General features: G+C 39.3%; 1 protein-coding gene across 1 annotated transcript; it reads left to right on the top strand.

The window, feature by feature from the left end:
- The first annotated feature begins 2274 nt into the window (after nucleotides 1-2274).
- On the top strand, nucleotides 2275-4560 carry LOC134616190 (gastrula zinc finger protein XlCGF57.1-like). Its single transcript, XM_063460920.2, has 3 exons — nucleotides 2275-2332; nucleotides 2963-3802; nucleotides 3971-4560. The coding sequence occupies exons 1-3, from the start codon at nucleotides 2275-2277 to the stop codon at nucleotides 4558-4560; spliced, it is 1488 nt and encodes a 495-aa protein (XP_063316990.2).
- Nucleotides 4561-16305: the final 11745 nt, after the last annotated feature.

The following is a 16305-nucleotide window of genomic DNA, read 5'->3' as shown; positions in this document are numbered from 1 at the left end:
GCTGTGTCCAAAGTCAGGGGCAGCATCCTTCGGAGGCTGCATTTGTAGGCCGATTACGTTACAGCGACTCGATGAAGGCTGTCGAAATTCGAAGACTCCTCCAAATGCGGCCGACGAATGTGTCCTTCATTTCCAGATTTGAAGGATGGGTCGGGTGTATCCTTTGCTGCCCAACCTATCCCAAGATTCATAGCGCGGCCCAGCCAATTTCAGTTTCCAACAATGGCGGCAGCTACTTAGTTTTAATATTATCTTTATTACTCTTTCTAAAGCTCTATAAGGATAAAACTGAAATCCTCCTTATTTACACCAAATCTAACCTTTTGAAGGCAAACCACTTCTCACTCACTATCGATAACTCCACAGTTTTCCCTTCTCCTCAGGTTAAAAGCCTTGGTGTCATCCTAGACCAGGGGTGTCAAACTCAATTGCACAGGGGGCCAAAACTCAAGGCACACTTTAGGTCGCGGGCCAAACAAGATAAACATTTATTGAACACACTAAAACAATGTTTTTTAAACATAAATCTGAACAAAAACAGACAGGAATATTATTCCAGATTAAATAAACTTAAAAAAACAAACTTTAACTTTAAATATTTTGCTCTTTATAAAACTATATCCTGTCAAAATTATGCAAGTTAGAAATATGAACATGCTGCCAAAAACCCCAGAAAAAATAAATGAAAGCAAACACAAGGTTGGAGCCGCATGTAGACGGAGCTGGGGCATTGCTTCAGGAATGGAACTAATAAACTGTGCGGGCCATTCAGTGTCGTACTTTGCCTTGAGTGTATCATTACACTGCAGCTCCATCTGAATCTGCACAGGTGCAGTTCAGCAAGGTCCGCTGACTTGGTTCAACATTACTTGGCAACAGGGAAAGTGAGGCAGGTTGCACTGGTGCACTGGTGCAACCGGACCTCTGTATGATGAGGAATGTCGGCAAACTCTGAATCTATTTCCCACATAAAAGACTGAAATTGACAGTGGTTTAAACTTTTAGCTCAGATAAAATTTACGGTTTGCGTTACGGTGATCATTACATGCTCCATTTTTAGGACTTTACCACACAGCCTTTCCTGGTGTATGATGCAGTGATATGCTGATAACTCACCGGTACAGTTCTCCTCCTGCATCTTTACTCGCATCCTGCTGACTAGTCCGCTTTTTTTCACCGGCGCTCCATCTGTTGTAAGTCCAACAAGTTTGTCCCAGGGCAGTTTCATGGCGGTTACACTTTGACATACGTTTTCAAAAATGTCTTTTCCTGTCGTTGTCCCGTGCATCGATTTAATGTTCAATATTTCCTCTCCATGGATGAAGATGGCCAGCTGTGCAATGTCCATCATGTCTATACTTTTCTTGTCTATACATGTCTGTACTTTTCAGCTTATCCTGACGTTTTGTGTCGTAGTGCCGTCTTAAATTAAATCCCTTAATTACAGCCACATTAGCTCCACTAATAAGACACACGGGTTTACCAGCAATGTCTGTAAACATATATTCAGTCTCCCACTGGCGCTGAAAGGCTCTGCTTTCAGAATCAACTTTTCTCTCCACCATTGTGAGCGGCTAGCTTCACAATAACAGAAGTTTGACTTGATTGACGCGGGAATGTTCCCAGTTAGCCTAGCGTTCAGCAAGGAGGCTGCAGCGCTGCATTATGGGATCTGTAGTTTGTATATTATTAGCTCCTCATATCGCCGGGCCATGCATAACAATAATAGTACATCTATATAAAATGATCTCGCGGGCCGGATATAAATGTACGCCGGGCCGGATGTGGCCCGCGGGCCTTGACTTTGACACATGTGTCCTAGACAGTTCACTTTCCTATAAGTCTCACATCAATAATCTCACCCGTTCGGCCTATTTCCATCTACGCAACATTAACAGATTTCGTCCTTCTCTTTTCACCCAGTCTACATCCATCCTTGCCCAATCTTGTTACCTCCTGCACTGACTACTGCAACTCTCTCTTGCATGGTCTCCCCCAAAGATCCCTCCATAAGATTCAACTGGTTCAGAACTCTGCTGCTCGCATTATCACCAGAACTCCCTCCTACCAGCACATCACCCCGTTCTTCAGGAACTTCACTGGCTCCCAGTAAAATTCCCGATAATCTACAAGCTTCTTCTGCTCACCTTCAAGGCCATTCATAACCTCGCACCTCCTTACCTTTCTGACCTGTTAAGCACTGCCTTTTCTGTCCGCTCACTTCGATGTTCTTCTTCTATCCAGATTTCTGTGCCTTCCTTCTGCCTCACCACGATGGGAAGCAGAGCTTTTAGCTGCTCTGCTCCCAGGCTGTGGAACTCTCTACCCCCAGGTATAAGAAAGATGGTTCTCTCACCCTGTTTAAATCTCAATGAGCCTAATCAGGGTCACCTGATCCAGCCATAAATGTATGCTTTATCAAAAAGGAAAATTTTAAGCCTAATCTTGGATTGGATTAGATAATCATATAAAAAAAAAAAAAAAAAAAAAAAAAAAAAGAGAGAGAGAGAGTGTCTGTTTTCCTAATCCAAACTGGCAGCTTTTTCCACAGAAGAGGGACCTGAAAGCGGAAGACTCTACCTCCCATTCTCCCCAACTTTCAGGCAATGAATAAATGAATAAATCCTGCAGTGAGTGTCCTGTAAAGTTTTTGACTAATTTTAAATAAACTTTTAAATGTTTTTTGCACTTTGATAACAAAATTTAAGAGATACCACTTTGTGCTTTTGTTTGATTATATATTGTCTTTATTTTCTCATCGTAGATGGTCTGTTTATATTATTTGTAGAATTTGTAAATGAGCAGCCAAAATGGTTTTCACTGAAGCAGTAAAACGGATTCTCCCCACAACATGCCTTCATAGGTATATCTAAGCAATATGCTTACCATGTGGAGACCTGCTAGTGGTTAAGCTTACCTTGTAATTCCTCAAATGTATGTTTTTTTTGATCTGTCCCTTCAGATTTTCCACAACATGACTGTAAGGGCGAGGATGGGCTCACAAATCAGCAGGTCTGTAACCAGGAGAAGAACTCCAGTCTACACCAGAAGGATCCTTCACAGATTAAAGAGGAACAGGAGGAACTCCGTACCACTGAAGAGGAAAAACCGCTTCTTCTAAAGCAGGAGACTGCAACTTTTCCTGCTGGTGAAGCAAGTGACCACAGTGAACCAGAACCAAGCAGTGACCAGCTCCTTTCTCACAACTCTCCTGTCACAGATCAGGATGAAATCAAGGATGGTAACTCACACAGAAAGGAGTCGGAGGAAATAGTATCAGGTCTGACAGTTCAAAATTCCAAGACAGCACATTTATGTAGCACCTGTGGGAAAAGATTTTATAGGTTAGAAACATTGAGTCGACATATGCAAATTCACACAGGTGAGAAGCCACATTCTTGCAGCACCTGTGGCAAAAGATTTATTTGGAAGGCAGACTTGACTATACACATGCGAAGTCACACAGGTGAGAAACCACATTCTTGTAGCACCTGTGGGAAAAGATTTACTACGAAGGGTCCATTGAAGATACACATGCGAATTCACACAGGTGAGAAGCCACATTGTTGTTGCACCTGTGGGAAAAGATTTACTCAGAGGGGTCAGTTGAAGAGTCACATGCAAATTCACACAGGTGAGAAGCCACATTCTTGTAGCAACTGTGGGAAAAGATTTCGTTTGAAACAAATTTTGAATAGGCACATGCGAATTCACACAGGTGAGAAGCCACATTCTTGTAGCACCTGTGGGAAAAGATTCACTCAGAAGGGTCAGTTGAAGAGTCACATGCGAATTCACACAGGTGAGAAGCCACATTCTTGTAGCACCTGTGGGAAAAGATTTAGTTTGAAACAAATTTTGAATAGGCACATGCGAATTCACACAGGTGAGAAGCTACATTGCTGTAGTACTTGTGGGAAAAGATTTCATGTAAAATCAAATTTGAAAACACACATGCAAATTCACACAGGTGAGAAGCCACATTCTTGTAGCACCTGTGGGAAAAGTTTTACTCAGAGTGGTCTGTTGAATAGACACATGCGAATTCACACAGGTGAGAAGCCACATTCTTGTAGCACCTGTGGGAAAAGGTTTAGTTTGAAACAAATTTTGAATATGCACATGCGAATTCACACTGGTGAGAAGCCACATTCTTGTAGCATCTGTGGGAAAAGATTTACTCAGAAGAGTCAGTTGAAGAGTCACATGCGAATTCACACAGGTGAGAAGCCACATTCTTGTAGCACCTGTGGGAAAACATTTATTCAGAAGGGTCACCTGAAGAGTCACATGCAAATTCACACAGGTGAGAAGCCACATTCTTGTAGCACCTGTGGGAAAAGATTTACTCAGAAGAGTCAGTTGAAGAGTCACATGCGAATTCACACAGGTGAGAAGCCACATTCTTGTAGCACCTGTGGGAAAACATTTATTCAGAAGGGTCACCTGAAGAGTCACATGCAAATTCACACAGGTGAGAAGCCACATTCTTGTAGCACCTCTGGAAAAGATTCAGGCAGAAGGAAACTTGAAATAACACATACCAGTTCACAAAAGTGAGAACCACATTGTTGCAGCACCTGTGTGAAACATTTTAGTTCTCCAGTACAGTTGAAAATGCAATTAGGAAAACATCCTACATGCTGAGTTTCATTCTTAGAAAATGGTGATGGTAGGACACATAAACAGTGTTTGGATCATTGAAAACTGAAAATTTCAAAAGGCTTTCGGAAGCTCAGTTTCTGTTTTGACACATGGACAAGACAAACAGTTTGTCTTGCAGCATAAAATGTGTGCACCTTATCACCTTTTTCTGACGTTGTTGTTTTATAGTTTATAGGCTTTGTCTTTGCTGAAGTTTCTTCATTTTCTTTAGCATGGCCTCGACAGTGCTTGAGATATTTTTAGTGTCTTGATGTAAAAAGAACTATTTCTCCAAAACACACTCGGTAATATCTGTTGAAAAAACAACTACACGTGTGAGGTAGCCTTTATTGAAATCAGTTTTTTCTCTGAAGTTCACAGTTTGAAGGTATTTAAAGCAGAAGACAATTGACTAACTTTGCACTGTTTGCTAACTTGCACACTGCCAGAACTCCTGTTGGGATTTTGTTTGGTTTTTTTATGAAATTTATACACTGGATTGACATTAATTGGAAGTGCTTTGTAGATGGAAAGGGAATATTTTAGGGAATGACAATGTTGACAAGTTGATCCATGTTCTCGTATTGTTTGTGACCCATATTTTTAGGTCATTTATTATTTATATTTATAACATAACTTACACTACTTTTATGTGAACACCTGTTGATACCCAGCTGTTGTTTTGAGATATAATAATGTGGACTAATGTGTAACTTTAACAGTGTTGTGTTCCATTTTGACAGGAAATAAATCCAGTTTAAGAAGATAGATTATTCATTTTAAAGATAAAATATGGATAATTATATAATAAAGGAGGAGGAGCTGGTGGTGACTCATCTCCCATAAAGGAGCTCAGAAGTGCCCCGGGAGTCTTCATCTTTATTTATCTCTGTTGGCTTTTGGCCTCCATATGGCAAACACCCTAGAGAGCTTTGCTTTCTTTTAAGTTTTTTTTAAATCTTGTATGTTCAATAAAACTGTTGGCATCAAACTTTACATCATCTCCTGTAAATTTTGTGTTTTGGTTTAAATTGTGTTCCAAAAGCCTGAATCAACATCTTTCCGGCCTGAAGAAATTTTGCAAAGCCTTTAAAATATGCGACTCCACAATCCTGCTGCTCTTTGGAAAACTAACAGTACTTCCAAAAGAGCTGTTAAACAGGGCTTTGTGTGATCTGCCTTTTGATGAAGCAACTGGCCAGGAAGATTCAACACATTCAAGGGGCTTAATCATACTAAGTTCCTTGATTCTTGTCCTCACTTTCCAGGTCCTCAACCGTACTCCATCAATGTCTTCTGAAGTTGTGTGTTTCAGAACAAAAGTGGAGCACATAATAGCAAACACTGAACACACACCTCCCCTGTCTGCTAAGAGCATATCTTCCTTTTTTTATACCACCATCAGTGACGTGAAAAAAGATTATTCAAACAAATCTGCAGTGGTATTTTCAGATTAAGTAAGCCAATTAAACATTACAGTGGACTTAATGCGGTCAACAATTCCTTAGGAGGTACCCAACATGAATTGAAACTAGCATGCATTTTAATTAAATAACACACCTCTCCCTCTCAGAGCTTCAGTAACACCAATTTGTATCAAAATCTTTGTTAACCTCTTTATTAACCTCTTAGGACCTGGCGTCCACATCACATCACATTTTGGGGTTTCTAGACCAAAGTACAAAATTTTGCTGTTCAGGGGCCTGATATCCACTTACAAGGACTGTTCTATCAAAAGGCCCAGGATCCTTCAGCAGCTTCTAGGCCTAGGATCCTCCAGCAGGCACCAACAACTAAGCAGCGTTTTGGTGAGTCGAAATTAACTACTACTTCAGAAATGGGGCCTAAGAGAACACGAACAGCTGAGGAAATTGAGGACATTAAAAAGTCACTGGACTTTTTAACTGAAGAAACATCAGCTATCAAGCTACAACAGAAATATATCCTGGACATTGTCAAGGAGATAAGGTCGCTTCGCAATCAGAATGCAGAGAAGGAGAAATGGATTGTCTATCTGGAGAACAGGGTCACAGACCTGGAGCAATACACGAGAATAAATGATGTGATCATCATGGGGCTAAACATAAAACCTCGGTCATATGCTCGGGCCGTGACTGCTGACAGCAAAGAAGAGCATGGAGAACTGGATGTTAGCTCTGCAGAGCAACAGGTGGCTGGTTTCTTGCAGTCAAAAGGGATCGACCTGGACTCTAATAACATCAAGGCATACCACCTTCTGCCCAGGAAAAACGTTAGTGATAAACCAGCTGTCATAAGATTTGTAAACCGGAAACACTGGAATGCACTGCTGAAGCAGGGGAGAAAACTAAAGGGATTGAACGTCTACATGAATGACCATCTAACCAAATACAACGCTGACATAGCTAAGAAAGCACGGCACCTAAAGAAACTGGGTAAAATTCAAAATACCTGGACTGCAAACTGTAAAATATTTATTAAACTCAACGGAACATTGGAGGAAGCCAAAGTGCTGGTCATCAAACACATCCAGCATCTGGAAAAATATTAACAAGCCACATGGACCACAAATGCAAGAAGCTGAACAAATAATCTACACTCATCAAACCATGAAGGTAACAACAGAAACTAAAGCACAACATATTATAACACAATCAACTAATTTAACATCTGGGAATTATACACTGCTATCACAGAGGATTGCTAATCATGAGAATCTGGAGTTAAATTCACCACAAAACACGGAATACATACACACTTCACAGAGCAGGACATTGATCAAGAATTGAACTTTTTTAACACCAGTAACACCTGCTGTTACTATACTGAAGAACAATTCAATTAAATTGTCAAGGCTGACTGCAAAATGTCCGTAATCCACTTTAATAGTAGAAGTTTATATGCCAACTTTCACAACATAAGAGAATATTTAAGCAAATTTGCACATCAATTCAGTGTGATTGCAGTATCTGAGACGTGGATTAATAAGGAGAAAGGAGTGGACTTTGAAATAGACGGATATTAACTAAATTTTATGAACAGAAAGAATAAGAATTGTGGGGGTGTGGCTTTGTTTGTGGACAAAAATTTTAAATACAGGGTAGTGGAAAAAATGACCGTGGTGGTGGACAACATATTAGAGTGTGTAACAATAGAAATTAGTATGGAAAAAAAGAAAAATGTCATTGTAAGTTGTATATATAGAACACCAGGTTCTAACATTGAAATGTTTAAGGAGTGGGTAGATAAAACATTTATTAAGACAAATCAGAAAGTTATGTTCATTTGTTGGGATTTCAACATAGACCTATTAATTCCAAACAAACATAGTATGACAGATGAGTTCATTAATACAATGTATAGCATGGGACTCTGTCCAATGATCACTAAGCCCAGCAGGATTACAGCACAGTGGGCAACCTTAATAGACAATATATTTACTAATGAAATAGAAAACAGATCTATAAGTGGTCTCCTAATTAATGACATTAGTGATCATCTACCTGTTCTTGCAGTGTATGACAGCAATAACAGGAAGGTCAAACAGGAAAATACAACAAAATACAAACGAGTGAGAACAGAGGAGTCCATAAATGCATTTAAAAGTAATTTACTTAAGCAAGAATGGGCGATGGTGTATAAGGAAAAAAATATTGATAAAGCTTATGAGACTTTGTTAGGAAAATTTAAAGTGTTATATGATAGCCGTTGCCGAGTAAAGAAATATAGCAAAAAGCAAAAATATGCAGCGTGCCCATGGATCACAAAAGGATTACAAAATGCATGTAAAAAGAAAAATACCTTATACAGAGAATTTATAAAGAACAGAAGTGTAGAAGCTGAAAATAAATACAAAAAATATAAAAAATAAATTAAGTAGTGTTTTGAGGTCATGTAAAAAGGAATATTATGAGAAATTATTAAATATGAATAAAAATAAAAGGGATTTGGAAAACATTAAATGCCATCATTAAAAATGGTTCTAGGCAGTTAAATTATCCTTTGTATTTCACTAATAATGATAGAAATATTAGTAACATGAGTGATGTAGTTAATGAGTTCAATAAATTCTTTATAAGTGTTGGGCTGATAGAATTCCTGATACAAGAAATTGTGCAGCGAAAGAAACTAAACTCATTCAACGTAATCCTCATTCAATGTTTTTAACGGTGGTAGAAGAAAAGGAAATCACTGATATTGTCGGGAAATCACAAACAAAAAATTCTACAGACTTTGATGACATTGATATGGAAATCGTTAAGAAAGTTATCGATGGCATCTCCAAACCCTTAACACACATTTGCAATTTGTCTCTACAAACTGGTCAATTCCCAACACAAATAAAAACAGCTAAAGTAATACCACTGTTTAAAAATGGAGATAGACACCAATTCACAAATTACAGGCCTGTTTCTCTACTTTCACAATTTTCAAAAATACTGGAAAAAGTTTTCATTAATAGACTTGACAAATTTATAGATAAATATAAAATAATAATGGACAGTCAGTATGGTTTCAGACCAAACAGATCAACATCCATGGCATTAATGGAACTTATTGAAAATATCACCAATAATATAGACAATGCACAGTTGGTGTTTTCATTGACCTAAAAAAAAAAGCTTTTGACACAATTAATCATGAAATATTACTTGATAAACTGGAGTACTGTGGCATTAGAGGATTGGTGCTAGAGTGGGTCAGGAGTTATTTGAGTGACAGGCAACAGTTTGTGAAGCTTGGTGAATCTCCACAGAGATCAGTATTGGCCCAAAGCTGTTTATACTGTACATCAATGATATATGTAAAACATCTGATATATTACAGTTTATTTTATTTGCAGATGATACAAATATTTTTTTGTGCTGGAGAGAATTCACAGCAGCTTTTGGAAATTGTCACACCAGAAATTATTAAACTGAAAACATGGTTTGACAGAAACAAGTTATCACTAAATTTGAATAAAACTACATTTATATTATTTGGAAAATGTAAAAAAAGATGCTGGAGCAAAATTGTTGATAAATTATGTTGAAGTAGAGCAAGTTTCTCATACAAAATTTCTGGATGTGATAATAGACAACAAAATCTGCTGGAAACCTCACATAAAGCATATACAAGCTAAACTGTCAAGAAGCAACTCTGTACTGAGTAAAGCTAAAAAATTTTTGCATTTTTCCAAATCACTCCGGGTACTTTACTGTTCACTTATAATGCCATATTTGGAATACGGTGTGGAAATCTGGGGAAATACATACAAAACTTCACTTCAACCATTATGTAAAATTCAGAAAAAAGCTATCAGGATGATTACTAAAGCAGGATTTAGAGACCACACTAACATTATGTTCTTGAAATTAAAAATTCTGAAGTTTATGGATCTTATAAAATATAAAACTGCAAAATTTATGTACAAAGCCAGATACAATATGCTACCGGGATATGTGCAGAGGATGTTTTTTGACAGAGAAGGGGACTATGAATTGAGGGGAAAATGAAATCTGAAGACTCTTAAAGCACGGACAAAGGTTAAAACATTTTGTATTACCATTTGTGTAGTAAAACTGTTGAACAGTTTTGCTGTGGACCTACAGCAATGTTCAAGAATTAGTCAGTTTCTAAAGATGTTTCGAAAACTGCTTTTGGAAGAGTATGATGTTGATGTTGTTGATGACCCATTGTATATATAACTATGCTAAATTGTATCAAAATTATATCTATCACTGTAGCTAGGTTTATACATTTCCTTCATTCCTTGTTTATTGTGTGGGGTAAGTAATAATGGGAATTAGGGGTAACAATGAATAGTAGGATTCAATAGAATGTTGAGCATGGGTTAGGGATTAATAAGTATGTATATACAGTAGCTTGTAAAAGTATTCGGCCCCCTTGAACTTTTCCACATTTTGTCACATTACAGCCACAAATATGAATCAATTTTATTGGAATTCCACGTGAAAGACCAATACAAAGTGGTGTACATGTAACAAGTGGAACGAAAATCATACATGATTCCAAATATTTTTTACAAATAAATAACTGAAAAGTGGGGTGTGCGTAATTATTCAGCCCCCTTTGGTCTGAGTGCAGTCAGTTGCCCATAGACATTGCCTAGTGCTAATAATGGATTGCATTTATATAGCGCTTTTCTAGGCACCTAAAGCACTTTACAATTCCACTATTCATTCACTCTCAAATTCACACACTGGTGGAGGCTTGTAGGGCAGACTGAGTGAAGCGAGGTCGCCATATCGCGCCATTGGCCCCTCTGGCCAACACCCGTAGGCGGTAGGGTAAAGTGTCTTGCCCAAGGACACAACGACCAGGACAGAGAGAGCAGGGGGATCGAACCGGCAACCTTCCGGTTACAGATGAGCTTCCCAACCCCCTGAGCTACGATCGCCCTAGTGCTAATGACTAAATAGAGTGCACCTGTGTAATCTAATGTCAGTACAGCTGCTCTGTGACGGCCTCAGAGGTTGTCTAAGAGAATATTGGGAGCAACAACAGCATGCAGTCCAAAGAACACATCAGACAGGTCAGGGATAAAGTTATTGAGAAATTTAAAGCAGGCTTAGGCTACAAAAAGATTTCCCAAGCCTTGAACATCCCACGGAGCACTGTTCAAGCGATCATTCAGAAATGGAAGGAGTATGGCACAACTGTAAACCTACCAAGACAAGGCCGTCCACCTAAACTCACATGCCGAACAAGGAGAGCGCTGATCAGAAATGCAGCCAAGAGGCCCATGGTGACTCTGGACGAGCTGCAGAGATCTACAGCTCAGGTGGGGGAATCTGTCCATAGGACAACTATTAGTCGTGCACTGCACAAAGTTGGCCTTTATGGAAGAGTGGCAAGAAGAAAGCCATTGTTAACAGAAAACCATAAGAAGTCCCGTTTGCAGTTTGCCACAAGCCATGTGGGGGACACAGCAAACATGTGGAAGAAGGTGCTCTGGTCAGATGAGACCAAAATGGAACTTTTTGGCCAAAATGCAAAACGCTATGTGTGGCAGAAAACTAACACTGCACATCACTCTGAACACACCATCCCCACTGTCAAATATGGTGGTGGCAGCATCATGCTCTGGGGATGCTTCTCTTCAGCAGGGACAGGGAAGCTGGTCAGAGTTGATAGGAAGATGGATGGAGCCAAATACAGGGCAATCATGGAAGAAAACCTCTTGGAGTCTGCAAAAGACTTGAGACTGGGGCGGAGGTTCACCTTCCAGCAGGACAACGACCCTAAACATAAAGGCAGGGCAACAATGGAATGGTTTAAAACAAAACATATCCATGTGTTAGAATGGCCCAGTCAAAGTCCAGATCTAAATCCAATCCAGAATCTGTGGCAAGATCTGAAAACTGCTGTTCACAAACGCTATCCATCTAATCTGACTGAGCTGGAGCTGTTTTGCAAAGAAGAATGGGCAAGGATTTCAGTCTCTAGATGTGCAAAGCTGGTAGAGACATACCCTAAAAGACTGGCAGCTGTAATTGCAGCAAAAGGTGGTTCTACAAAGTATTGACTCAGGGGGCTGAATAATTATGCACACCCCACTTTGCAGTTATTTATTTGTAAAAAATGTTTGGAATCATGTATGATTTTCGTTCCACTTCTCACGTGTACACCACTTTGTATTGGTCTTTCACGTGGAATTCCAATAAAATTGATTCATGTTTGTGGCTGTAATGTGACAAAATGTGGAAAAGTTCAAGGGGGCCGAATACTTTTACAAGCCACTGTATGGCTGTATCCCAATTCAGGGTCTGCAGCCTTAAAGGTCGCATTTTAAGGCCGATTACGTCACAACGATGCGACGAAGGCTGTTCCAATTCGAAGGCTGCTCGAAATGCGGTCCTCAAACGCGTCCTTCATTTCCCTGAATTTTAAGGATGTGGCGGTGTAGACTTTGTGGCCCAACATATCCCAGACTTCATAGCGCAGCGGTGGGTGTGGATAATTTTGCCGAAAAAAACGGTGGAAGCGGAGCGGCCAAGGAGTAAACTTTTAAAAGTAAGTACTGAATAATATGTAACTTATTTGTGTGCAAATGTTTAATAATGAAGAACATTAAAGCAGTACTGTTGGCCACATGTCGGCAAAGTTATGTGACATTAGTGATGTTTGTACTTTCAGCGTTTACTTGGTTAACTTTAAAATATAGGCCGTTCAATAGTTGACCTTAATCTTACAGAGAATGTGATGATTTTATGGATAATTAAAGTCAGTCATATATCCACAAACACAACAAGCTGAAAGTCAGTGAATGCTGCTCAGTTTGCAGTCCTGAATATCACGGCACAAGCAGGATTCACTGCACTGTTAATGTTAGCTATGTTATATTGCTGCCTCTGTTCAGTGGTGTCGAGCCAAACGGACTTTAACGTGTGTTTGAACGAGCTGACGGTTCACTCGTTAAGCTGAAAGAAAGATGCTTTAATCACAGGAGTCACACATGTGTCCACTGTACCATCTGGGAACTCTTCTTGTTTAGCACTCGTAATAACACAAACACTAAATCCTCCTTTTCTTGTGCTGTTTTGTAGCAGTGTATACACCTGAGACTGTCACCTGTCTGTCTGTCCTGCACTCTCTCTCTTTTTCTTTCTCTCTGATTGTGTTTGAATTCTGCAGCTTATCACACATTTGATTTCCATGTGTGACGACTGCAAGTGTCCAGAGTGAGGACAGACTGAGGGACCCACTGCTGCACATCATCTGTGAGGCTTTGCACCCCTGATGATCCACCAGGACAAACTCAGCAGTGTGTGAGGAAGAGGAGGAGGAAGAGCCAGCAGCAGCTGACAGATGGAGAGAATAGACAGACTGTTCCCTGTTTGTGAAGGACTGCTAGAAAAGTTTAAAATAACTAATTGTCTGTCCTGAATCAGTCGTATTAGGTAATGTTCAAATAATTTTATCATTCCAGTGTTTTCAGTGTGGGAGAAAGTACTCAGGGCCTTCAAGTTAAACACTATGAAAGGCAGCAACAAGTTTAATATTCAGAAACCTAAAGTATGTATCAGCAGCAGAATGGAGCTAAAAATTAATGTTTGTTTCAGTTCTATGAAGCTTTGAGTATTTTGGATTAGTAGTACTGCTGTGTTTGTTGCATCATATTGCTGTAATTGTTTATATGCTTTATATATTCTGAGCTAAGTTGATCTATAGTGTTACATCATATTCTATAAGGATGTTATGTGTTTGTTTACTTTCTGCCCAGTTTGACCCATTTAGCAGAAGTCAGCCTGTTTAAGGCTCTGATATCTATTCTGTATGACTGAAAGCAGTTATGACATGGTATGATTTTCTCACCCAATAAAGGAATATTTAATATATCAGTCTACTCTTCATTCTATCAGAAACAGTTATCACAGCTCGTACATTTGTTTTTTCCACATATATGTAAGCACTGAGCCAAATTTAGTAATGCCAACATATTAAACGAACAATATTTGTCTCTTATATATAATACATCTATATATACACTGTCAAAGATACTTGTCTTTGAGTGAAGATTTAAGGTGATAGGACATATAAATAAATGCAACTTGAATCTTTACTGAAGCTCAGTATTTGACACAGAGTTCAAGTTCACTGCTGTAATAACTAATAATGATTAATATAATAACTATAATATTGGCCATATTATATTTACATTACCAAAGTGAGATGACTTTAGTCTCATGAACAACATTAGCTAATTGTTATTTAGTAGCTAATCTTAAAATGACTGTTCAGTACAGAAATGAAGCCCAAAAATCATGTTTTACAGTCCTGTGGTCTCAGCCTCAGATACTTATTAAATCACACAGAGCTCATGTAGAAACAAATGAGCAAAATATGTTCTCCTTCATTTTTGTCAAACAAAGCTGTATGAAACGTTTCCAGCTGTTAGTATCATGGTTGCTAGGCAACCTGGGCAGTGTGACGGCGGTTAGACCGTCCCATTTCACAAGCCTCGCACTTCCGGCCTTAGCGGTCTTTGAGTACACGGCCCTTGAGGACCGTTAAGACTGCGTACTTTAAGGCTGCAGACCCTGAATTGGGATACAGCCTACGTCCACTGTGAGCGACCATTTTCCACAGAGGCGGTGGCTTATGACACCAACTGTCGGCCATCTATAATCCAGTTTTGAGATCCCTTCCCAGGCGCCTTAACGCTCACTCACACCCTGGGCCATCTTACCTCGGGAAATCACATGATAGGGTGGGGCTAGGTTTCACAATGAGCTCACCCGAAACCCTGGCTGATTGTGACCCACACCCGTTTTCACACCTTGGCTCATGTGATTAGGTGGAGTATCATCAGGGGGTCCCTTTGTCCCTCTTTGGGGGTATACTCCCGCAGGGTTTAAATGTGGGACTCTCCACCATTTGACCCTAGAACTGAAGAAGCTTCTCGGATGAGAGGTGAAACATCTTCAAGCAACTTAAAGAAGTCCAGATGCTTTTCTTTGCAAGCTCCTTAGACCATAAAAACGCAACTTTCAAGTTTGGACAGTGGACTTCTTTTGCCTGAGTACAAAATATTATCTCAGTACAGCAGTGGCTTGTGGATTTTTAATTGTGGGATGTTTGGTTTGTCAAACTAAATGAATTTCCACTACACAGCTGTTATTATCAGAGGGGAAGAGAAAGGCAACCACAATTAAAACAACAGCCTTATCCTAATTGTCCGTGATCATTAGCTCCACATGATACGTTAAATTTATCTGTGCTCTAAATGTCTGTAGTATATTTATATTAATGTATTTGTATATTTTTATTTCATTCCACTTCATGGAACGTACCAGAGATATTAGCAGACCTGATGAGGGCAGTATTACGCCTTTGATACCTCCAGTCTACCGTAAGTTCAGTAGAAGAAGAATAGCGGCAATGGCGCCATTGAGAGATCCTGTCGCGATCCCGAGTTAAGTTTGAAGACGTTGGTTTGGCGGTATCGGTTGTTGTTGCAATGTCTTCAGTTCAGCATCTGAGAGAGTTTATCAAGGAGAGATTAACTTCTGCTGCAGAAGAAATCTTCTCAGAGTTTGAAAAAACGATCATCCGGTATGAGGAGGAGATTAGTCAGCTAAGACTGCTTAATATCAGACCCGGGATAAAGTCACACAATACAGGTGTGTAAATTTGTGGAGGTGTGGGATTGGGGGATCATCCGTGGGCATGATCTAAATGCATTGATCTAAGCTAGTAATATACCACAGTAAAGTGTATGCAGTTATATCTGTGCAGTGTTGAGAAGGTTACTTTTAAAATGTTTTCCACTACAGATTACAGAATACATGGCCCAAATGTAGTTTGTAACGTATTCCGTTAAGTTACTCAATGTGAATAACGTATTCTAAATACTTTGGTCCGGATTATTTGGTATATTTTAATGCTTTTTACAACTACATGAATGTACTATTGCCGTGCGAATTATTGCTATAACTGAAGGCTACTAGCCACCGAGCTAACATTGTTAGCTGGCTTTAGCTAAAGTTAGTTCATAGATTTCAGACCGTTAGACTTGATTCATAGCATTAACATCCTGCTAGCTACAAACAATCATGTGCAGTTCTGAAAGCAATACCAAGTAAATTTTTAAATCGTGATGTAAAATGAGTAACAGTAGGGTGGACATTAGGTAAGGCTGCAGTTTTTGCAGTGATCTCGTATAGAAAACAATTT

This window comes from Pelmatolapia mariae, linkage group LG18 (genome assembly GCF_036321145.2).
Source record: "Pelmatolapia mariae isolate MD_Pm_ZW linkage group LG18, Pm_UMD_F_2, whole genome shotgun sequence".
NCBI lineage: Eukaryota > Metazoa > Chordata > Actinopteri > Cichliformes > Cichlidae > Pelmatolapia > Pelmatolapia mariae.
This window is presented reverse-complemented; position numbering and strand designations above follow the sequence as displayed.

Coding starts and splice junctions, on each gene's coding strand:
- LOC134616190 (XM_063460920.2), top strand. CDS start 2,275: ATGGGAAGCAGAGCTTTTAGCTGCTCTGCTCCCAGGCTGTGGAACTCT. Junction 2,333..2,962: donor GTGGAACTCTCTACCCCCAG/GTATAAGAAAGA, acceptor CTGTCCCTTCAG/ATTTTCCACAACATGACTGT. Junction 3,803..3,970: donor TCACATGCGAATTCACACAG/GTGAGAAGCCAC, acceptor AAATTCACACAG/GTGAGAAGCCACATTCTTGT.